A 26,126-nucleotide genomic window follows, 5' to 3' on the forward strand; every position below is an offset into this window, starting at 1 on the left:
TCAAACGTCCGCTTCGTAGGTTTGATACCGCCGCTCGCTAACCGCCGCTCGCTAACCGCCGCTCGCTAACCGCCGCTCGCTAACATTTTTACTGAAGGACAAAAGAGACTAAAATTATTTAAACTGAAATTTGTGCACGGTTTTCCTTGAACCTTGTTCGCCTGCTTGCCACTCGCCTAGCCACCGCCGCCTAGCCACCGCCGCTTAGCCACCGCCGCCTAGCCACCGCCGCCTAGCCACCGCCACCGCTCGCCTAGCCACCGCTCGCCTAGCCACCGCTCGCCTAGCCACCGCCGCCTAACCACCGCCGCCTAGCCACCGCCGCCTAGCCACCGCCGCCTAGCCACCGCCGCCTAGCCACCGCCGCCTAGCCACCGCCACCGCTCGCCTAGCCACCGCTCGCCTAGCCACCGCTCGCCTAGCCACCGCCGCCTAGCCACCGCCGCCTAGCCACCGCCGCCTAGCCACCGGCGCTCGCCTGGCCGCCGCCTAGCCACCGCCGCTCGCCTGGCCGCCGCTCGCCTGGCCGCCGCCGCCTAGCCGCCGCCGCCTAGCCGCCGCCGCCTAGCCGCCGCCGCCTAGCCACCGCCGCCTAGCCACCGCCGCCTAGCCACCGCCGCCGCCGCCTAGCCACCGCCACCGCTCGCCTAGCCACCGCTCGCCTAGCCACCGCTCGCCTAGCCACCGCTCGCCTAGCCACCGCCGCCTAGCCACTGCCGCCTAGCCACCGCCGCCTAGCCACCGCCGCTCGCCTGGCCGCCGCCTAGCTACCGCCGCTCGCCTGGCCGCCGCTCGCCTGGCCACCGCCGCCTAGCCACCGCCGCCTAGCCGCCGCCGCCTAGCCGCCGCCGCCGCCTAGCCACCACCGCCTAGCCACCGCCGCCTAGCCACCGCCGCCTAGCCACCGCCGCCTAGCCACCGCTGCTCGCCTGGCCACCATTGCCGCTCGCTCGCCTGGCCGCCGCTCGCCTTACTGCTTGGAAGAGGATCACGTGATCGCGGCGAATCAGGGAAGGACACGTCGTGACCAATTCAAGTCGACGTCGTCGTTCCCAAACTTCCCGCGGTTCAGCCCGTCCCAATGAGGAAGTGACCTCCGGCCTCGGGAGCGTTTGTAAACCACCGGATTAGCGAGGACGCTCAGTGTGAACGTGTTCTTTTTTAAACGTCTGTAACATCGCAGGAGTGCGCATGTCGTCTGAGAGCGTCCGCTGAACGCGCCCCACACGGGTCCCCGCTGCTCATTTGCATTTCTATGTGTTTGGTACAAAAGGCATCGAGCCGTCGGCACGGCAGCGGCTCGGCCTCCTGAGTGGAAACACTACTTTAGCTGAGCTCTGAAAAAAAAAAAAAGGATGATGAAGGCCGATTAAAGGACCCCCTGACCGGTGAAATGAGACGCCGCCGCCGCCGCCATTACGAGTCTGCGTTAGTTTGCCAGACGAAGACGAGGATGAGTCCATCGGATATAATTAGGAGAGTTTTGATTCGGTGGGTTCCTTCCTCACAAATGATGCGTTCAATGAGGGTGGGAAAGATGAACATCTGACGATAATTACCTTATTTTGTGCAGTGTAGTTTTGGCAATTATTTCAATTGTTTTAAGAAAACATGCTTTTCAGTCCCGCTGGTGGGTTTTTGGAGAGTTCACTTTCTACTTTCTTCTCTTAACTCTGATTAACACTGAACGTAACGTATCTCCACACAGTTCTTTATTATGATGCTTTACGTTAACTAAATAATGTGTTTTATGTACTAACGACTTTTTATTTCTCATGAAATCAGCATCCGCTGACTTGAAACGACCGCAACCTTTAAGGCGGATAGATTCTCTTTGCGAGGATGCAAAAAAAAGGGGAGAAATAATAATAATAATAATTATAAGAACAAACAAAGAAAGAGGGACGTTGAATATAGAGGCGAAAAAAAAAAAAAAAAAAAACGTGAAATGAAATGAAGAACAAGAACAAAAAGATTGTTCTGGGGGAAACAAGAGAAAATGTGGAAAATGCAAATGGAGCAAATGACAAAAAAAAAAAAAAAGATCCAGTGGGAGAGACGGAAAAATGAGAAAAGAAAATGAACAAATAAGAGAGATAAAGAGAGGAGAACGAGAGATGCTGTTTTCCCTGCAGGTTGAACTGGTGAGCGACTCCTGCCTTTCACAGGTGATGGGAAAGAGAAAAGAAAACACCGTTTCAAATGTTCATTTACCTGCAGCTGAAATAAACACAAAGCACCTCTGTGTGTGTGTGTGTGTGTGTGTGTGTGTGTGTGTGTGTGTGTGAGTGAGTGTGTGTGTGCGTGTGTGAGTGTGTGTGTGAGTGTGTGTGTCATGTTCCTGCGACTCTCTTTCTTCTCTTTCTTCTTTGTTGCAATTTCAACTGGAGGAAATGTTTCTCTTTTTACATCATGCAACATCGACGCATGCTTTATCATTTTAATCTATATAACTGTCTGTCTGCCTGCCTGTCTGTCTCTCTCTCTTTCTGTCTGTGTGTCTCTCTGCCTGCATGTCTGTCTGTCTGCCTGTGTGTCTCTCTGTCTGTCTGTCTGTCTGTCTGTCTGCCTGCCTGTCTGCCTGCCTGTCTGTCTGTCTGTGTATTCTCTCACAGTTTGACCTTGAAACACTGGGAAAAATGAGCTAAGCTTCTGCCAAAATCCACAACAGAAAAGATTAAAGTTAATTTACAACCTCTTTATTTTCTTCGCCGTTTGGCGTGTGTGTGTGTGTGTGTGCGTGTCATAAATTCTTCATAAGGCCAGGACAGTTCAGAGGCGAGGCACAGGACATCAATTCCAGTTAATTCCCAATTTGTGTCAGAGCAGCAGATGCCGACGCCAGCACTGATAGGCCCGTTAATATGCTACTCAGACGCCATGTTGGGGGGGGGGGGGGAGAGAGAGAGAGAGAGAGAGAGAGAGAGAGAGAGAGAGAGACAAACTGAGGTGAGACCTTTGATGTATAGTGAACATTTTGGCTAGAAAAACAAAATCACCTTCAAATTTCAGATAAGAAAGAGAGGGATGAGAGGTGAAAAGAGAGAGAGGAGGAAGAAGGAATGAAGGGGGGAGGACACGGGAGGAAGAGTGACAGAGGATGATGGAGAGATATGGGGAGAACAAAGAAAGTGTGGCTGCAACAAACAAAGTGTCATAATGGTTTTGTTTTTTAGTTATTATTATTGATTATTTTCTCTATAAAATGTCAGAAAAAAGTAAAAAAATTAAAATCAGGTTTATTTTTATAACACTTCTTCTATATAACACTTCTTCTATATAACACTTCTTCTATATAACACTTCTATATAACACTTCTTCTATATAACACTTCTTCTATATAATACTTCTTCTATATAACACTTCTTCTATATAATACTTCTTCTATATAACACTTCTATATAATACTTCTATATAATACTTCTATATAACACTTCTTCTATATAACACTTCTTCCATATAATACTTCTTCTATATAACACTTCTATATAACACTTCTTCTATATAACACTTCTTCTATATAACACTTCTATATAATACTTCTTCCATATAATACTTCTTATATATAATACTTCTATATAACACTTCTTCTATATAACACTTCTTCTATATAACACTTCTATATAACACTTCTTCCATATAATACTTCTTCTATATAACACTTCTTCTATATAACACTTCTTCTATATAACACTTCTTCTATATAACACTTCTTCTATATAATACTTCTTCTATATAACACTTCTTCTATATAATACTTCTTCTATATAACACTTCTATATAATACTTCTATATAATACTTCTATATAACACTTCTTCTATATAACACTTCTTCTATATAACACTTCTTCTATATAACACTTCTATATAACACTTCTTCCATATAATACTTCTTCTATATAACACTTCTTCTATATAACACTTCTTCTATATAACACTTCTTCTATATAACACTTCTTCTATATAATACTTCTTCTATATAACACTTCTATATAACACTTCTTCTATATAACACTTCTTCTATATAACACTTCTATATAATACTTCTTCCATATAATACTTCTTATATATAATACTTCTTATATATAATACTTCTTCCATATAATACTTCTTCCATATAATACTTCTTCCATATAATACTTCTTCTATATAATACTTCTTCCATATAATACTTCTTCTATATAATACTTCTTCTATATAATACTTCTATATAATACTTCTATATAATACTTCTTCTATATAATACTTCTATATAATACTTCTATATAATACTTCTATATAATACTTCTTCTATATAATACTTCTTCTATATAACACTTCTTCTATATAATACTTCTTCTATATAATACTTCTTCTATATAATACTTCTATATAATACTTCTTCTATATAATACTTCTTCCATATAATACTTCTTCCATATAATACTTCTTCTATATAATACTTCTTCCATATAATACTTCTTCTATATAATACTTCTTCTATATAATACTTCTATATAATACTTCTATATAATACTTCTTCTATATAATACTTCTTCTATATAATACTTCTTCTATATAATACTTCTTCTATATAATACTTCTTCTATATAACACTTATTCTATATAATATTTCTTCTATATAATACTTCTTCTATATAACACTTCTATATAATACTTCTATATAATACTTCTTCTATATAATACTTCTTCCATATAATACTTCTTCCATATAATACTTCTTCTATATAATACTTCTTCCATATAATACTTCTTCTATATAATACTTCTTCTATATAATACTTCTATATAATACTTCTATATAATACTTCTTCTATATAATACTTCTTCTATATAATACTTCTTCTATATAATACTTCTTCTATATAATACTTCTTCTATATAACACTTATTCTATATAATATTTCTTCTATATAATACTTCTTCTATATAATACTTCTTCTATATAATACTTCTTCCACCGCTCATAAAGTTATATACTGTATATATATTTATATAACTTTTACCTCCACATACTTTTGACCATGCAGTGTATCAAGATGTGTCTGCTTCACTGGCGTCACTCTTTCACTACCCACAATCCCTCTGTTCCCTGACGACACACACACACACACGCACGCACGCACACACACACACACACACACACACACACACACACACACACACGCTTTGATATGTGTGCGTGTGTGAAACTGCATTGTGAGTCGAAATGTCTCTTTGTCAGTAATAGAAGTTTAATCACAGTCTGGTTACTGTTGCGGAGAGAGGGAGAGAGAGGGGGAGAGAGAGAGAGAGAGAGGGGAGGGGGAAGAGAGAGAGAGGGTGAGAGACTGAAAGTAAGATGGAGAGTGAGACAGAGACTCATCTGTTGCTGTTGTTTAATTTCTAAAATGGAATATGTTTCAGAGGTTGATACATATGTAAATACAAACACACACTTCCAATAACTTTGAACTCATGTGTGAGACACACACACACACACACACACACACACACACACACACACACACACACACAGATGTCTCTCTGTGTTTGTGTGGCCGCTCGGTCGACAGGAGACGGTTTGATTCTTCGGAGGAACAAAGTCGCATCGTCACTTTGAGCCTCCTGACGAGCCGCCAGCCAGCTGTCACCTGGATTTAATCAGCACGGCCGGCTGGAGACAAACAAGTGCTGCCGACGTGCCCTTCAGCAAGGCACGCGGCCTTTGGGATGAGGGGGGGAGGGGGGGGAGTTTCTTCTTGTTCTCATGAACAAGAAGAAACTCTCATGATGTCAGAACATATTTGGTACTTCAAGTCTTGTTCAATACAGCATGATGTAAAAAGGTACCCAAAAAACCAACATGGCGACAGTCAAAAACCAACATGGTGAAAGTCAAAAACCAACATGGCGACAGTCAAAAACCAACATGGTGAAAGTCAAAAACCAACATGGCGACAGTCAAAAACCAACATGGTGAAAGTCAAAAACCAACATGGTGAAAGTCAAAAACCAACATGGTGAAAGTCAAAAACCAACATGGCGACAGTCAAAAATCAACATGGTGAAAGTCAAAAACCAACATGGTGAAAGTCAAAAAACAACATGGCGACTGTTAAAAACCAACATGGTGAAAGTCAAAAACCAACATGGTGACAGTCAAAAACCAACATGGTGAAAGTCAAAAAACAACATGGCGACTGTTAAAAACCAACATGGTGAAAGTCAAAAAACAACATGGCGACTGTTAAAAACCAACATGGCGACAGTCAAAAACCAACATGGTGAAAGTCAAAAACCAACATGGTGACAGTCAAAAACCAACATGGCGACAGTCAAAAACCAACATGGCGACAGTCAAAAACCAACATGGCGACAGTCAAAAACCAACATGGCGACAGTCAAAAACCAACATGGCGACAGTCAAAAACCAACATGGCGACAGTCAAAAACCAACATGGCGACTGTTAAAAACCAACATGGTGAAAGTCAAAAACCAACATGGCGACAGTCAAAAACCAACATGGCGACAGTCAAAAACCAACATGGTGAAAGTCAAAAACCAACATGGCGACAGTCAAAAACCAACATGGTGAAAGTCAAAAACCAACATGGCGACAGTCAAAAACCAACATGGTGAAAGTCAAAAACCAACATGGTGAAAGTCAAAAACCAACATGGTGAAAGTCAAAAACCAACATGGCGACAGTCAAAAACCAACATGGTGAAAGTCAAAAACCAACATGGTGAAAGTCAAAAAACAACATGGCGACTGTTAAAAACCAACATGGTGAAAGTCAAAAACCAACATGGTGACAGTCAAAAACCAACATGGTGAAAGTCAAAAAACAACATGGCGACTGTTAAAAACCAACATGGTGAAAGTCAAAAAACAACATGGCGACTGTTAAAAACCAACATGGCGACAGTCAAAAACCAACATGGTGAAAGTCAAAAACCAACATGGTGACAGTCAAAAACCAACATGGCGACAGTCAAAAACCAACATGGCGACAGTCAAAAACCAACATGGCGACAGTCAAAAACCAACATGGCGACAGTCAAAAACCAACATGGCGACAGTCAAAAACCAACATGGCGACTGTTAAAAACCAACATGGTGAAAGTCAAAAAACAACATGGCGACTGTTAAAAACCAACATGGCGACAGTCAAAAACCAACATGGCGACAGTCATGGCGACAGTCAAAAACCAACATGGCGACAGTCAAAAACCAACATGGCGACTGTTAAAAACCAACATGGTGAAAGTCAAAAACCAACATGGCGACAGTCAAAAACCAACATGGCGACAGTCAAAAACCAACATGGCGACAGTTAAAAACCAACATGGCGACTGTTAAAAAACAACATGGCGACGGGCTTCAAACCATCAGTCTACAAACCAAAGGGCACTGGCAACAGTGTTGTATGTATTGTACGTGTTTGTGTACTTAAACACTGTCGACTAACTATTACACAACTTTAGTCTTCATTCTTCACTCCAGCAGAGCTGCTTCAAACAGATTGGGGAATGAAACAGCTGTGTGTGTGTGTGTGTGTGTGTGTGTGTGTGTGTTCGTCTCTTACGCGGCATCGAGCACACGGTCCATCTGCCTTTTCATTTCCTGATGACTTTCTCCTGTGATGACGGCTTGAAGAAAACTTCCCCGACAAGGACGCGAGGGTCACCTGCCTGGGTCTCAGATGATCAGCTGACTGATCTTTGGCTCTCCGACAGGAAGCCGCCGTCGTAAAGGAGGCAGCTTTGTCGCTGCTTTTCCAAATTAAAACCACGTTCCCCGTCTGCACCGATGCGTCCTCACCTTCCCAAGAAGGGAAGTGGAGGCACCGTCCGACTATGATGGGAATCGGGATGTGTGTCCAGGTAATCTCATCCAGCCATCCCAGTATACATTCCACTACAGAATCAAAGGCCGTGGTGGCAGCAGGGCTCCTTAATTGAGACGACACTAATTATCATCTTCATGTTGGAGATTAGAATCAGTGCTGATTAGCCTAAAATTAGACTCACGCGCGATCCCGTCAGAGCAGAAATATCAGTGTGATCCTCCAGATACGATCTGTGTGTTTGTCTTCTCTGAAACTCGACTGTGTGTCTGTGTGTGTGTGTGTGTGCGTGTGTGTGTTACCTCCAGCTGCCTCCACGTGTGCGTCAGGTTGTGTATGTTGCGGTGGAAGTTGTCGGGCAGCTCGGAGCCGCTCCTCTTCAGGGACTCGGCCCGGCCCAGCAGGCTGGTCTTCCTGCTCTCCATGGCCGTGAGCTCGGCGTGGCTGCTCTGGAGGACAGAGGACAGACAAGAGGTCACACACCTGTACACCTGAGAGGCAACGCTGGTCATCAACACCCTCAAACGTCTCAACTCCTTCCAAAAGAAATAAAGAAATAACACGATCAAGCTTTTTTTTTGGTTTGAGCTTCCACAGATGGCGCCGCAAATGTACCGTAACCGGCACAACGCCATCAAACCCACCTCCTCGATTGTCGAAGGAGAGGGCTCGTAGACTCACATTACTCGTATAACTTTACTACCTTCGTACACGATCTGTAAAGAAACGAGTGTTAAAAGTTTTATGGAGAAAACGAAGGTTGAACATCCTGTAAACTATTTGATTTGGCTGCTAATTGTTGACTCAAATGCAGATTTGTTGCTTTTATATATATTTGTTGTGTTAAGTCACGTCTGAACACCTCGGAGCAATAAAGGAGAAGGTGCACGACCGAGCGCCCCCTTGAGCCGGCTCCACACCTCACGGAAGACGTTCCGTACGTCGTGGAAATCATTTTATTATATTTTAACGTTGAACGTCGCCTCGGGGAACGCGAAGGCGACGCGTTTCCTCCCAAACAAAGAGAGAGAGATGTTTAGTGGGAGACGCGGCGGAGTTTTAGCTCTCTGATACGAGACTCGGTCTGCACTTGAATGCATCACCGCGGCTGTGAACGCTCAGGAGTCTGCAGGCGGAGGTAGCATTTGATACTCAAAAAAGACGCGGATATTTCTTTATTGTTGTTGTTGTTTGTAGCGATTGAGGCAGTCGCAGCAGCAGCTTTTCGGCACATCTCACTCGACTGCTTTGACCGCTTTAAAAAAAAAAAGAAGGTAAAACTGTGGCGGCTCCGCAGACGGCCGGGAATCAAACGCTCGGCATCGGCGTGCGTGCGTGCGTGCGTCCCTTTTAAAGAAGCGCTCCATTTCGTATCTTCTGCTTGATGCTTCTGTTTGAGCGCCGGGGAGTCGAGACGCCGCACACTTTTCTATTGATATTTATTGAGCTTACTGTACGTGAGGAGCTGACGGGTCCTCGGGAGATGTTCCTCTGGTCTTTACTCCCCGATTTGAACGACAAGCTAAATAATCCATTTACAATGTTTTGTCGTATACGTCTCTGGTTCCGACCTGTCAATCGCCTTGTAGCCCCGCCCCTAAAGCATCCCCTGCTTTATGGTCTGTTTGAGTCATTTATATAGACTTCTATACAACCAGAGGAGTCGCCCCCTGGTGGTCAGGAGAGAGAATGCAGCTTTAACACATGAAGCATAGACTTCTATACAACCAGAGGAGTCGCCCCCTGGTGGTCAGTAGAGAGAATGCAGCTTCAACACATGAAGCATAGACTTCTATACAACCAGAGGAGTCGCCCCCTGGTGGTCAGGAGAGAGAATGCAGCTTTAACACATGAAGCATAGACTTCTATACAACCAGAGGAGTCGCCCCCTGGTGGTCAGGAGAGAGAATGCAGCTTTGACACATGAAGCATAGACTTCTATACAACCAGAGGAGTCACCCCCTGGTGGTCAGGAGAGAGAATGCAGCTTTGACACATGAAGCATAGACTTCTATACAACCAGAGGAGTCACCCCCTGGTGGTCAGGAGAGAGAATGCAGCTTTGACACATGAAGCATAGACTTCTATACAACCAGAGGAGTCGCCCCCTGGTGGTCAGGAGAGAGAATGCAGCTTTAACACATGAAGCATAGACTTCTATACAACCAGAGGAGTTGGTTGCCAGGTTTTAGGACCTTACGCGTTGTATTTCTTTCTTTTCATACGTTTAAACTGTCTTGAATCGTTCTGTCTGAACTCCTCGTTTCCTCTCCTATCCTCCCTTGTCTCCTTTCATCCTCCCTTTTGCTATTCCTTTTTGCTAAACAGCTTTTTCCCCCACCTGTGTCCGATCTACTTAAAAATATTTCAATTCAACTCTTCACATCGTCCGTCATCCTGTCCTCTCTCTCTCTCCTTTTAAAAAAAAAAATCTTGTAAGTCCTTTCATCTTTCGTCGCTGTCTCTCTCTTTTCGTCCTCGTCTGTTCACTTAAAGCGCTCCCTCCATTCTTCAACACTTTATTCTCTTTACACTCCTTCAGCTCTCCTCTTGAAATCCATACATCCTCTTTCTCCATCATTCTCCATCCATCTCCTCTCTTTTCAGTTGTTGGCGTAACTCTCCTTCGATGCCTCCATCTTTTTTTTTTCCCGGTGCCTAATTTGCCTCCTCCTCTTTCTTTTTCTCCTCTTTTCATTTTCTGCATCGATAGCTACTTGATTCTACTTTTCCCTTGTCGTTTATCATTACCACCCGATCCCATTTGAATATTTAAATGTCTCTTCTCTGATTGTGTGTGTGTGTGAGAGAGAGGACATATGCATGTGTGTGTGCGTGTGTGAGAAAGGACATATGCATGTGTGTGTGTGAGAGAGGATATATGCATGTGTGTGTGTGTGTGTGAGAGAGGACATATGCATGTGTGTGTGTGAGAGAGGATATATGCATGTGTGTGTGCGTGTGTGAGAGAGGACATATGCATGTGTGTGTGTGAGAGAGGATATATGCATGTGTGTGTGCGTGTGTGAGAGAGGACATATGCATGTGTGTGTGTGTGTGTGTGAGAGGACATATGCATGTGTGTGTGCGTGTGTGAGAGAGGACATATGCATGTGTGTGTGCGTGTGTGAGAGAGGACATATGCATGTGTGTGTGTGTGTGTGAGAGAGGATATATGCATGTGTGTGTGCGTGTGTGAGAGAGGGCATATGCATGTGTGTGTGCGTGTGTGAGAGAGGACATATGCATGTGTGTGTGTGTGAGAGAGAGGACATATGCATGTGTGTGTGCGTGTGTGTGAGAGAGGACATATGCATGTGTGTGTGTGAGAGAGGACATATGCATGTGTGTGTGCGTGTGTGAGAGAGGACATATGCATGTGTGTGTGTGTGTGTGTGAGAGGACATATGCATGTGTGTGTGCGTGTGTGAGAGAGGACATATGCATGTGTGTGTGCGTGTGTGTGAGAGAGGACATATGCATGTGTGTGTGCGTGTGTGTGAGAGAGGACATATGCATGTGTGTGTGTGAGAGAGGACATATGCATGTGTGTGTGCGTGTGTGAGAGAGGACATATGCATGTGTGTGTGTGTGTGTGAGAGAGGACATATGCATGTGTGTGTGCGTGTGTGAGAGAGGACATATGCATGTGTGTGTGCGTGTGTGAGAGAGGACATATGCATGTGTGTGTGCGTGTGTGAGAGAGGACATATGCATGTGTGTGTGCGTGTGTGAGAGAGGACATATGCATGTGTGTGTGCGTGTGTGAGAGAGGACATATGCATGTGTGTGTGCGTGTGTGAGAGAGGACATATGCATGTGTGTGTGCGTGTGTGAGAGAGGACATATGCATGTGTGTGTGCGTGTGTGAGAGAGGACATATGCATGTGTGTGTGCGTGTGTGTGAGAGAGGACATATGCATGTGTGTGTGTGAGAGAGGACATATGCATGTGTGTGTGTGTGTGTGAGAGAGGACATATGCATGTGTGTGTGCGTGTGTGAGAGAGGACATATGCATGTGTGTGTGTGAGAGAGGACATATGCATGTGTGTGTGTGTGAGAGAGAGGACATATGCATGTGTGTGTGCGTGTGTGTGAGAGAGGACATATGCATGTGTGTGTGTGAGAGAGGACATATGCATGTGTGTGTGCGTGTGTGAGAGAGGACATATGCATGTGTGTGTGTGTGTGTGTGAGAGGACATATGCATGTGTGTGTGCGTGTGTGAGAGAGGACATATGCATGTGTGTGTGCGTGAGTGAGAGAGGACATATGCATGTGTGTGTGCGTGTGTGTGAGAGAGGACATATGCATGTGTGTGTGCGTGTGTGTGAGAGAGGACATATGCATGTGTGTGTGTGAGAGAGGACATATGCATGTGTGTGTGCGTGTGTGAGAGAGGACATATGCATGTGTGTGTGTGTGAGAGGACATATGCATGTGTGTGTGCGTGTGTGAGAGAGGACATATGCATGTGTGTGTGCGTGTGTGAGAGAGGACATATGCATGTGTGTGTGCGTGTGTGTGAGAGGACATATGCATGTGTGTGTGCGTGTGTGAGAGAGGACATATGCATGTGTGTGTGCGTGTGTGAGAGAGGACATATGCATGTGTGTGTGCGTGTGTGAGAGAGGACATATGCATGTGTGTGTGTGTGTGTGAGAGAGGACATATGCATGTGTGTGTGCGTGTGTGAGAGAGGACATATGCATGTGTGTGTGTGTGTGAGAGAGGACATATGCATGTGTGTGTGCGTGTGTGAGAGAGGACATATGCATGTGTGTGTGTGTGTGTGTGTTTTTGCTGCGCTGTCATCAGAGAGGCGGCAGCCATTTTTCACTGTCGCCGGTTCTGATGGAGATGCTATCGCTCGGCGCTTCACGGCCATCCATCCCCTTCACTTAGCTAATAGCCACGCCGCGAGAACGAGGGATCGACAGCGCGGAAAAAAAAAAGAAAAGAAAAAAGAGAGAGAGAGACAGACGAGTGGAAGGTAAATATGTCGGCTTCGCACTCGTCTAACAGTCAGGAAATTATACGATTTATTCGCTGATGGCAAATATTGATTTAAAAAGGGGAAAGGGAGCTGGTGTGGAGCAGAAGGATGGGGGGGGGGGGGGAGTTGTTTTGTTGTTGTTATTGTTGTTTTTTGTTTGAAAGATGCCACTGATCCAAAGTCAAAGAAAAGAAGGAGAGAAAGGAAGACAGACACGCCGATTAAAATGCATGAGATCCGAACTTTGAGATAAGTGCTGAGAGAGGAATCCTGGGGGGGGTGGGGGGGGGGGGGGGGGGGGGGTGGGGCATGGCTGGCTAGTTGTGATGTATTCATGCCCCGAGTCAATCTCCATGCAAGGATGGACTGAGATACAAAGGCCTGAGGAAGGAGAGAGACGAAGGAAAACACGACAGAGAGTGAAGGAGAGAGATACATGAAATAAATAGAGTGAAGGAGAGAGATACATGAAATAAATAGAGTGAAGGAGAGAGATACAGGAAATAAATAGAGTGAAGGAGAGATAGAGTAGATAAATATAGTGAAGAAAAGAGATACATGAAATAAATAGAGTGAAGGAGAGATATACAGGAAATAAATAGAGTGAAGGAGAGAGATACAGGAAATAAATAGAGTGAAGGAGAGAGATAGAGTAGATAAATATAGTGAAGGAGAGAGATACAGGAAATAGAGTGAAGGAGAGATAGAGTAGATAAATATAGTGAAGGAGAGAGATACATGAAATAAATAGAGTGAAGGAGAGATATACAGTAAATAAATATAGAGTGAAGGAGAGAGATAGAGTAGATAAATATAGTGAAGGAGAGAGATACGTGACATAAATAGAGTCAAATAGAGAGATACAATAAATGAATAGAGTGAGGGAGAGAGATACAGGAAATAGAGTGAAGGAGAGAGATACATGAAATAAATAGAGTGAAGGAGAGAGATACAGTAAATAAATAGAGTGAGGGAGAGAGATACAGGAAATAGAGTGAAGGAGAAAGATAGAGTGTAAGAGAGAGATACAGTAAATAAATAGAGTGAGGGAGAGAGATACAGGAAATAGAGTGAAGGAGAGAGATAGAGTAAATAAATAGAGTGAGGGAGAGAGATACCGGAAATAGAGTGAAGGAGAGAGATAGAGTAAATAAATAGAGTGAGGGAGAGAGATACAGGAAATAGAGTGAAGGAGAGAGATAGAGTAAATAAATAGAGTGAAGGAGAGAGATACAGTAAATAAATAGAGTGAGGGAGAGATACAGTAAATAAATATAGAGTGAAGGAGAGAGATATAGTGAATAAATAGTTAAGGAGAGAGACACAGTGAAGGAAGGTTATCTCGTGTAGAGAAATAAAGTAAATACATATAGTGAAAGAGGTAAATCAAGAGTGAAGGAGAGAGATGAAGTAGATAAATACAGACTGAAGGAAAGAAGCAGTTCTGTATTAATACATAAACTCAACATGAAGGTTCTTTTAACACAAACATGGCAATTTTTACAAAGACGAGTATTTATACGTTTAAAAAAAACAACACATGGCCGTGATTTAAGAAAAACAAAAAGAGCTTCTCCAAACACGGAGAAGACGAAAAGACGAACGCTTGACGAAGCAGGCGAAGAGGGGGAGGGGGAGAAAGAGAGGGGGGGGGGGGAATCAACAAGCAATCATAAGTTTAATTTGGTCTCCATATTAATGAGCACGGAGCTGAAATGTCAGCATAAAAGCAGTCATACATGAAAAACATTTAATGCATTTTGAACATCACGTTTCTTTTTCTTTTTTTCTTCCTTCTCGCAGATTCATCTTATCCGCCAAATGAGAGAAGTTTGTCGGAGGCTGCGTAACGGAACGATTCCGTCGTCGCGGCAGCTAAAGTTCGGAGGGAGGGGGGGGGGGCGATAAGGACGCATCTTCGTCCTCCTCCTCTTCCTCGTGTGTTCTCCTCGGTCTTTGTCTTCATCCTCTCGGTGTTTCTGTTTCTCTTCTGTACCTCTCTCTCTCCTCCTCTGGTCGTCTACCTCTTTCTCCTCTTCTTACTCCTCCTCTTCCTCATTTCTCTTCCATCTTTTCCTCCTCCTCTTCCTCCTCATTTCTCTTCCATCTTTTCCTCCTCCTCTTCCTCATTTCACTTCCATCTTTTCCTCCTCTGGTCGTCTACCTCTTCCTCCTCCTCCTCCTCCTCTTCCTCCTCATTTCTCTTCCATCTTTTCCTCCTCCTCTGGTCGTCTACCTCTTCCTCCTCTTCTTCCTCCTCCTCTTCCTCATTTCTCTTCCATCTTTTCCTCCTCCTCTTCCTCATTTCTCTTCCATCTTTTACTCCTCCTCTGGTCGTCTACCTCTTCCTTCTCCTCCTCCTCATTTCTCTTCCATCTTTTCCTCCTCCTCTGGTCGTCTTCCTCCTCCTCTTCCTCCTCATTTCTCTTCCATCTTTTCCTCCTCCTCTGGTCGTCTTTCTCCTCCTCTTCCTCCTCATTTCTCTTCCATCTTTTACTCCTCCTCTGGTCGTCTACCTCTTCCTCCTCCTCCTCATTTCTCTTCCATCTTTTCCTCCTCCTCTGGTCGTCTTTCTCCTCCTCTTCCTCATTTCTCTTCCATCTTTTCCTCCTCCTCTGGTCGTCTTCCTCCTCTTCCTCCTCATTTCTCTTCCATCTTTTCCTCCTCCTCTGGTCGTCTTCCTCCTCTTCCTCCTCATTTCTCTTCCATCTTTTCCTCCTCCTCTGGTCGTCTTTCTCCTCCTCTTCCTCATTTCTCTTCCATCTTTTCCTCCTCCTCTGGTCGTCTTCCTCCTCTTCCTCCTCATTTCTCTTCCATCTTTTCCTCCTCCTCTGGTCGTCTTCCTCCTCCTCTTCCTCCTCCCCCTTTCCTTCTTTTGTCTCCTGAAGTGATGTAATTTGTCACTTTATTTTCTTGCTTCTTCTTCCTCAGCGTTCTTTTCATCCCGAGTCGTAGAATTTACACACATCTAGTAAATGATGGTCAAGTTAGAGTCAAACAGACCATAAGGCAGGGTATGCTTTAGGGCGGGGCTAAAGGTGATTGACAGGCCTCTACGTCACTAAAAAAGATGGCGACGGCCGTAATTGAGGTCTTACCTCCAGTCTTGGTACTGGATACAAACCATGTGGTTATGGAATATTAGAGTTCCTACAATTACTGGGCTGTAAATAACAACATGGTTCTTAATTTTACCTCTAAAAGGTTAACTGTTACATTCATTGCCCAACATTAAGTTGTAAATTCTTTCTTGTTGCTCGCTCCACCAGGAAAATATTAGATATCTTAAATAATACTCCTTCTAGTGCTTCTACCAGTGAGGAGCACAACCACAGCTCATAATACAGAATACTCATTTACTTCCTCCTCAACCCGTCTCTGCTGCTTTCCTCCCCAACAAAGTGTGTGTGTGTGTGTGTGTGTGTGTGCAGGAGATACACAAAGAGGGGAGAAAAAAACACTGTATGCTTGCTTATGCTATGCTTGTGTGTGTGTGTGTGAGTGTGTGTGTGTGTGTGTCTCCGGTAGAGATGGATGTCCCACCGGCTCTGAAAGAGCAGGAAGTGGCTCTCTGACACCCCATTTATACTGCCAGACACTTCAACCTGTGTGTGTGTGAGTGTGTGTGTGCGTGTAAGTGTGTTCAATTCTCTTTCAAAATGTTAAGGTGATTTTTAAAGAATAAAGTACAACACACACACACACCTTATGCCTTCATGTAAACATAATGATGTGTTCTCGATGCTGTAAAACTGAACTAATGTAAACATTTAAATCAAACTCGGCCTTCTGTGTGTTGCCGAGAGTTTCTCTTTCGCCAAATGATAATTTAAAAAAAAAAGAGACTTTCTCTCTTTCCAAACGAGGCGACGCAACAAAAGAGCCGGCAACATGTTTTAATTGTCGCCATGGAAACCAGATGAATGAGCCATTTGACTGGCCAGTAAAGACGGCTCGCCCATTCAGCCTCGCAGCGAGTCACGTGTGTGTGTGTGTGTGTGTGTGTGTGTGTGTGTGTGTGTGTGTGTGTGGTCATTAGCACAAAGCAAAGAGCGGGTGACATTTCTACCAGTCTGTTGAGGGAGAGAGAGACGGACATGAGACGGAAAACCGAGAGCAACGCCACAAAAACTGTAATAACAATAAAACAAATCTCTCGGCTGTTTATGGATCAAACCTGCAATGTGCCGTTGGAAAAAATGTACGTTCGGGTCACATAAACGTTTTTTTACGATGTAGTAGTAAAAAAAAGAAGAATCTGCAGGTCAAATTACATGTTAATGTCTATTTTCATGACCTTCTCTAGCGCCACCTGGTGGCCGTTAGGACTCTCTGATTACGCCTGGTTTCTAACATGCGAGTGTCGAGCGATGACATCACAAGATGGACGGCTCTCAACACGACGCGCAGGAGGAGGGTTGTTACGGAGCGTAGAGCGTGACCTGTGACCTGTGCGGCATTTAAAGGGACAGCGTGTCACATTTAGGAGGGGTTTTATATCCGCAGATATTGGTGATAATATTCATAAATATGAGTTCATTAGCGTGTAATCAGCTAACGATAAGTGTTTTTTTTATTAGTTTACTATCACGCTGCTGTTGCAGCTCTAGAAACGATATTTAACAAACATCTAAACTATGAAATAAATCCATTTATTTGTTTTTAAAAGATCTATATGATGTTTTTTTTGTTTTTTTAAAACAATTAATTGGTTGATTGGTTGCAACATGCCACAAACCACTAGAGGCCACTACATCTCACACCTTGTTCCTTTAAAACCCAGGTTGGGTGGCATTAGCAAGCTAGCTAGCGGACAACTGGCTAGCGAGCTAGCTTGCTCATCCCACAGGTTTTTTAGAAACCATGACAACCGACAACAAATCGCCGTTTTTTTTTTTCTTCTTTCTCTCTCTTTTGAGCAACGCAAATAAAAGGTCAACGCCGTTGGACCAGAAAACGTGTGACGGGTGAAGTGAGCGTTTTGGCAGTGGGGCGGTTGAGTCTGTGGGATGATGCCAGGTGACCTTTGACCCCCTAAGAACCCTGGGAATTCTCTCCTGGCAAAGAGAGCGGCGGGACGAAAACAATGCGAGCGGAGGACGAAAGAAAACGGAAAAGGAATTCCAGAAATACTCCGAACCAGGATTTGGGTTCCGAAACCCGCGACGCAAAGAACCTTTTAATCGAAACCTTTCATCGCTCCTCGTTGTTGTTTTCATCTGCAAATATCTGGCCGTCAAAGATTGTCCGTGAGCAGAGGGACGCGTCACTCTGCTCACATTCCAGCGGTGTTTTTGTAGTTCAGCAGAGTGGCGACTCTCCTCAGGGACAAGTCAACATTTCATCTCCATTATTAATGATGTTCACTGAAACTCAGACTAAAGTTAAACTCATACTTAAGTTACACTAATACTAAAGTTACACTAATACTAAAATTAAACTCATACTTAAGTTACACTCAGACTAAAGTTAAACTCATACTTAAGTTAAACTCATACTTAAGTTAAACTCATACTAAAGTTAAACTCATACTAAAGTTAAACTCATACTAAAGTTAAACTCATACTTAAGTTACACTAATACTAAAGTTACACTAATACTAAAGTTAAACTAATACTTAAGTTAAACTCATACTTAAGTTAAACTCATACTAAAGTTAAACTCATACTAAAGTTAAACTCATACTTAAGTTAAACTCATACTAAAGTTACACTAATACTAAAGTTACACTAATACTAAAGTTAAACTAATACTTAAGTTAAACTCATACTTAAGTTAAACTCATACTAAAGTTACACTCATACTAAAGTTACACTAATACTTAAGTTACACTCATACTAAAGTTAAACTCATACTAAAGTTAAACTCATACTTAAGTTACACTAATACTAAAGTTAAACTCATACTTAAGTTAAACTCATACTTAAGTTACACTAATACTAAAATTAAACTCATACTTAAGGTACACTCAGACTAAAGTTAAACTCATACTAAAGTTACACTAATACTAAAGTTAAACTAATACTTAAGTTACACTAATACTAAAATTAAACTCATACTAAAGTTACATTCATACTAAAGTTAAACTAATACTAAACTTAAACTAATACTTAAGTTAAACTAATACTAAATACTAAAGTTAAACTCATACTAAACTTAAACTCATACTTAAGTTAAACTAGTACCAAATTCTAAAGTTAAACTCATACTTAAGTTAAACTAATACTAAATACTAAAATTAAAATACTAAAGTTAAACTCGTACTAAAGTTAAACTACTAAAGTTAAACTCACACTAAAGTTAAACTCACACTAAAGTTAAACTCACACTAAAGTTAAACTCATACTAAAGTTAAACTCATACTAAAGTTAAACTAATACTAAATACTAAAGTAAAAATACTAAAGTGGGCGAGAGAGAGAGAGAGAGGGAGAGAGAGAGAGAGAGAGACGGAGAGAGGGAGAGGGAGAGAAGAGAGGGAGAGACGGAGAGAGGGAGAGAGAGAGAGAGAGAGAGAGAGAGAGAGGGAGAGACGGAGAGAGGGAGAGAGAGAAAAAGAGAGACAGACAGTGACCTGAAACGACCCCACCTGTCACTCAAAGAGGCCACGCCCTTAATTAGTAACTTTTAGCTTCAAGTTTAATTTAAACGGGTGAACTAAATAAAACCCGTGTGTGTAATTTACAGTCGTACTGAGTGGGCAGGTGTTAGTCAACAACACTGCCTCTGTGTGTGTGTGTGTGTGTGTGTGTGTGTGTGTGTGTGTAAAAGAGACAAATAGAGGTCACTTGAGGCCGTCTTTATTTACCCAAAGGGTTGAATCCATGAAGCTTCCTCCTCAAAGTGACGAAATTACAAGAACATTTGTATAATTCTGAAGTTTTTTTATATTTTTTTGATATGACGGACGACATCGAGAGACTTGTAGTACGAGTATTGATCGGAGTGCCAGACAATACTCTCAATACGCTCCACACAACTGCAGAAAACAACGTTTATTTATCTTTGAACTTGTAAATGCAACCGGACATTTTGAGAACCTGTCGTCGTCATCATCATCATCATCATTTCACTGCTGATTCCCTCCTCTTCCTCTTCTTCATCCTCACTACAGTGACAGAAATGTAATAGCATGAATCTGTGTGTGTGTGTGTGTGTGTGTGTGTGTGTGTGTGTGTGTGTGTGTGTGTCCAGCAGACCGACCATGTCGCCTAAACGACAGACAATCTTTATTCTAATGAAGAAGGTGCCAAGGTCAAACGGAGAGCAGGGAGATGAATGGAGAACACACACACACACACACACACACACGCACACACACACACACGCACGCACACACAGATTAATTGTGTATCAGAGCTCACACTCACTTTGCAACTGTAATATTGTGTGTTGTCATGAGTCTCACACACACACGTTTAAAAGGAGGCTCTCCCCTTGAGATGACATTAAACATTACTCACACACACACACACACACACACACACACACACACACACACACACACACACACACACACACACACACACACACACGTCACAGTAAATAAAATCAGGTGGAAGAACAACTGCAGTGATCTACAAGTCTTTAAATACTTTAAGACAAAGTGACAAAAATGATCAATAAACCTTCAGAAATAGTGGATTTCTGCTGTAAATGATTATTAATCAGTTTTATTATTCATTTTAAGTTTGAATGCGCTGTCAAGTGTCATTTATTTATTATTATATCAAGTATGTAATCATCAAGTAACTACGGGAAGCCCTGAAGTGCCAACAATTCTGGTTATTGATTTGATGAGTTTGATCTAAATAGTTTACGACTGAAGACAAAGTGAAATAAAGAGTAAGAATAATTGTATTTTTTATACCTTTTTTTAAGGATTTAAAATTTATTTTTTAAATAAGTTTTTATTGTCAGAATCCCCGTGATCAAAGTGTTTGTTTACTGTTCTTAATAAATACGCGTGATTATTACACAATAAACGTAACTTGTGTTTGAAGAAGAATAAAAAACAAAACAGGAATGCGCTCGTGCTTCTTCAGCCTCGTGTGGCTGGAGTTAGTATTACAACAACAAAATACTTTTGTCATTTAAAAAAAATTATAATTATGTTTTTTTTTCTCACACTTCTGTACGTGATTCTTATTGTGGACTCGTTTCTTCTTTTACTTTGAAACTCAAACCCAAACAGTGAGATAAATAAAAACATCATCTCAATGTAGAAACTATTCATCATAATACGCTTTAAGGTGAATATAGAGTAACAAAAGTATTAAAAAAACAAAAAAACAAATCCTAATTAAAGATATTAAAATGTGCCTGAACAGGAAGTAGACTCTTTCAAAATAAAAGTATCCCGTGTATTAATATAATATATATCTTTGAGGTCAGAAGTAAGCAAAGTTGAAACAAAAAATATATGCGAAGAATCTTTTCAAAAGAAAGCATATATATATATATATATATATATATTTACAAAAAGGCCTGACAGAAATCACATAAACAAACAACAACAAACTATTGTTTTAACTCTTTGTTGCCGTTATTTTGAAGGAAAACTCTAACAACAACTTTACAGACGACCTTCAGATGACATTGTCCTCACCAAACTCCAACATTACTGCTCATCCCTGTGTGTGTGTGTGTGTGTGTGTGTGTGTGTGTGTGTGTCAGGTTTCAGTCAGACGGTGTTCCTGGGAAGCTGGGAGTTTTAAGAGAGAGAGAGAGAGAAAAAGAGGGAAGAGAGAGTGGGAGAGGGAGAGAGATGAGAGAGAAAGAGAGGAGAAAGAGCGAGAGAGGAAGACAGAAGGAGGTGGAGAGAGAGAGAAAGTTGGTGAGATGCTGCTGAGTCGTGTCTCTTTGTTCTAAAGCAGATATATCCCCGACTTTATCAAGACTGACAGAACAAACGCACAGGAAACAGCCTCCCACAGGACGCACACACACACACACACACGCACACACACACACACACACACACACACACAAGCGAGACAGCAAACACACAAAGGTCTTAAAGCTCGAACACACACACGAGAAAACTGAGAAAAAGACTGCATTGACACGTAAACACACACACACGCACAGCAAACAGACCCGTCTCCATGACAACGCGAGGACGCGTTACCTTGAACAAGAGAAGATGTAAAGATGCAAAAGTTCCGTCAGACGCCAACGAGGTCAAAAAGAAAGTAAAGTGAACTGTGAATAAAAATTAATAATAAATATTAAAACGTGAATATTCCCAGAGAATAAAACCGCATCACGTCTGACTCTCAACACATCCTGCCAGAAACACACACACACACACACACACACACACACACACACACACACACACAGTACACACACAGCGAGGCAGCAGCAGAGCTGTGCAGGTCTCTCGAGAGAAGAAGAGAGAATATCACAGGTAGAAAGAAAAGTTTGTGTGTGAGTGTGTGTTTCCGTGCGGTGTGTGTGTGTGTGTGTGTGTGTGAGTGTGTGTGTGAGTGTGTGTGAGAGTGTGTGTGAGTGTTTCCGTGCGGTGTGTGTGTGTGAGTGTGTGTGTAAGTGTGTGTGTGAGTGTGTGAGTAAGTGTGTGTGTAAGTGTGTGTGAGTGTGTGTGAGTGTTTCCGTGCGGTGTGTGTGTGTGTGTGTGAGTGTGTGTGTGAGTGTGTGTGAGAGTGTGTGTGAGTGTTTCCGTGCGGTGTGTGTGTGTGAGTGTGTGTGTAAGTGTGTGTGTGAGTGTGTGAGTAAGTGTGTGTGTAAGTGTGTGTGAGTGTGTGTGAGTGTTTCCGTGCGGTGTGTGTGTGTGTGTGTGTGAGTGTGTTTCCGTGCGGTGTGTGTGCATGTGTGTGTGTGAGTGTTTCTGTGCGGTGTGTGCGTGTTCAGTGTGTGTGTGTGAGTGTGTGCATGTGTGTGTGTTCAGTGTGTGTTCAGTGTGTGTGAGTGTGTGTGTGAGTGTGTGCATGTGTGTGTGTTCAGTGTGTGTGAGTGTGTGTGTTCAGTGTGTGTGTTTCCCGACACTTCTTCTGCAGGATGAGGAGAGATTTTTTATGGTTTAAGTGTCTTTTTCCTTTTTCTGTATTTCTGCGTCACACATTCCTCCATCGTGAATTATTAAAACTTATTTGATCTTTTTAGTTACTCTTCCTCCCTCCCTCCCTTCCTCCCTCCCTTCCTCCCTCCCTTCCTCCCTCCCTTCCTTCCTCCCTCCCTCCCTTCCTTGTTAATGACAGACTTGGAAAGGTATTTTAGACAAATTAAATGATTACAAAACATCTTTTCTGTTTCCTTCATTTATTCTTCTTGCCTTCGTTCCCTGTCTCCTTCCTCTAATCTTCCTCTCCTTCCCTTATCTTCCTCCTCTAGTTCTAGTCCTCCAATTTCTCTTCCCTTACGTCCTTCCTTCTCATCCCCTTCTTTTGTTTGCTCTTTTTTTTGCAATTTCAAAACAGACGTTTGCAGCAACAAATGTCTTTACTTATTTCTTCCTCTCTCTCCTCTTCCTCCCTCTCCTCTTCCTCCCTCTGTCCTCCTCTCCCCCTCTTTCCTCTTCCTCCCCCTATCTCATCTTCTTGCCCTTCTCTCTCTCCCATTCTCTCCCTCTCCTCTTCCTCCCTCTCTCCTCTCTCTCCCCCCTCTCTCCCCCCTCTCCTCTTCCTCCCCTCCTCTCTCTCCTCTCCCTCCCCCCTCTCCTTTTCCTCCCCTCTCTCTCTCCTCCCGCTCTCCCTCTTCTTCCCCCCTTCCCTTCCCTCTACCTCTCCCTTTCTCTCTCTCCTCTTCCTCACCCTCTACCCTTCTCTCTCTCTCTCTGCTCCCCCTCTATCCATCTCTCTCCTCCCCCTCTACCCTTCTCTCTCTCTCCTCCCCCTCTCCCCTTCTCTCTCTCCTCCCCCTCTACCCTGGATGGAGGGAGGTAGGGAGCGTTAGCAGCAGTGAGGATTGCAGCAACAATTACAAGTGAAATTAGCGTCGCCTCATAGCCGGCAGTGTAATTCCAGCCTTCTGAGGCGTGTCAGAGTCATCTGCCTCTAATTAAAGCCCCCCCCCCCCCCCCCCCCCCCCCTCTCTGTGGGGGGGGGGGGGGGGGGGGGGGTCGGGCTGAAAGGTGCGTTTCCAAACCAAATCCTCTGCAGGTTTTTAGCAGGTTGAACCAAATTATTTCCTGCTTTTCATTTCATTTATAATTATTTTTCAAATATGATGTTTCTGCCTGATTTGACAAGAGAACACTTTTCACGAGCGCCGGTTTTAATTCACTCTTTTATAACTTTCCTTCCGCTTCTCGACAATCCATGATGGACCTTTGACCTCTGACCTTTGACCTCTGCCTGCTTCTAAAGTTGTTGGTTCTTTTGAGTTCTTTCATTTAAAAATGTAAATAATGAAAAAGTTCATCGGTGAAACGTCCGCATGATATTAATTCATACGACGGTTACAATGAAGACGAGACTCCCTGCTGTGTGTGTGTGTGTGTGTGCGTGTGTGTGTGTGTGCAGCCTCATGTTAAGGCCTTGTATTCTTACTGTTGTTTCATTTTTCTCTCTACATGTATTTATTTACTGTGTGTGTGTTCTCACCTTTACATTCTTCACATGAGGTCCTTTAGAAAAGTGTGAGACCAAAAAGGGAAACCCTGTCATTGGTTTGTTTTCGGGGAATCGGGCCGCCGGACAAAATTAGCGTTTCTTTCATTTTTCCCCCCCGATTGCTTGAGTTTTTGGAATAACGTTTTTCAGAATAACGTACGACAAGCGACCACCGAAATCAAGTGATTCCCACGAGATCCGGCGGGCGGAGTTCTCTTGCTATAAATTTCCCATCATGCATTTCTTCACTCTGGTGACAAACTGTGTTTGTTTGGATTAATAAAGTTGCATTTGTATAGTTTTCTCTCTGTGTGTGTTCAAGTGTTAATCACTTCAGGGTCTCCCTTCTGGTTTGGACCAGAGATTACCAGACAACCAGAGTGTGTGTGTGTGTGTGTGTGTGTGTGTGGCTTCAGACAGAGCTCCTCTGTCGCAACCACACTGATTGGTTTTGGAAAGCCAGTTAATGAGCAGGTGTGTGTGTGTGTGTCTGTGTGTGTGTGTGCAGCCCAGCGTTCTATCAGAGCACCATGGGCTATTTGAAATGAGAATTTAGCGGCGCACACACACACACACACTGTAATTAGTTGGACTCCACTGGAAGCAGCCACAGGGAGAGAGAGAAAGACGTCTGTGATGACTTAATGCAATGAAATGTTTTCGAATGAAATCTTGAGTGAATTATTCATTTTTTAGATTTTTTTGCGCGTTGTGTATCCGTCCACATCTCACCGTGGTGGTCAGGTGGTCATGTGACCAGGGTGTCTAATAAAAAGCACTTATACAAAACGTACTAATGCTCAACAGTTTTCATTATTCAAACTGATAGACATTGACTCACATATATATGTGTATGCACAGCGGCGCATGAACATGAATTTAGCTAATTATTCCCCCCCCCCCCCGCGTTAATCACAATTTTAAAAAAGGACAGAATTAATTCGTCAACATCCGAACAGGAAGCGTGCAGCTAACCCCGCTAGGACCCGAGGCTACTCCACTACCCAGCATGCTCCTGGCTGTCTGAAAGGTGGGTGATCCGTTGAGGACCACGTGTTCACAGAGACCTGGATCCATCCTGGTCCCCAGGATCGAGCAGCGAGCCTGGACGAGGTTGAGTTGTTAATGTGAAGATGTCGGCCATTTTATCTGAACAGTCCTGATGATCACAGGAATGGGCTCCTGTTTTTGCTTTGTTTGTTTCAAATGGACGACAACTGAGCTTCTGTTGTGCCTCCCTGTGTTGCATAATACAATAAATGATGCTTGAATCCTTGAATACATCATCTCTAAGAACTCTTCCAATCCGACTTGACAAACTCTGGCTTCCTCACCATCCTCATCGTCCTTCCACACCATCAACCACTCCATCCTCCTCTCACGTCTCCAGTTCTTGGTTCACCTCATATCTCTCAGACCGACATCAATTCATTGCCATAAACATCCGTAAATCCTCCACCTCCCCAGTCACCCACGGCGTACCCCAGGGCTCTGCGCTCGGTCTCCTCCTCTTCCTCATTTACATCCTTCCCCTTGGACAAATCATCCGTCGTCAATGGCCTCGACTTCCACCGCTACGCCGACGACACCCAACTCTACCTCTCCTCCAAGACCATCACCTCAGTCACCCACTCCACCTGTTTCACTGATATGAAATCATGGCTGCAACAGAACTTTCTCAAACTCAACCGCAATAAATCTGAAATACTCATCATCAAGCACTAA

At 43.3% G+C, this 26,126-nt stretch overlaps 1 protein-coding gene across 1 annotated transcript in view; it reads right to left on the reverse strand.

Moving 5' to 3' along the window:
- Nucleotides 1–26,126, reverse strand: part of akap6 (A kinase (PRKA) anchor protein 6) — a 153,890-nt gene that overhangs the window by 34,512 nt on the left and 93,252 nt on the right. Inside the window, exon 15 of the mRNA XM_034562775.1 lies at nucleotides 8,135–8,281. Within this exon, the coding sequence (XP_034418666.1) occupies nucleotides 8,135–8,281 (147 nt within the window). The remainder of the gene's footprint in view (nucleotides 1–8,134; nucleotides 8,282–26,126) is intronic.

Source organism: Cyclopterus lumpus, chromosome 22 (genome assembly GCF_009769545.1).
Source record: "Cyclopterus lumpus isolate fCycLum1 chromosome 22, fCycLum1.pri, whole genome shotgun sequence".
NCBI classification, from domain to species: domain Eukaryota; kingdom Metazoa; phylum Chordata; class Actinopteri; order Perciformes; family Cyclopteridae; genus Cyclopterus; species Cyclopterus lumpus.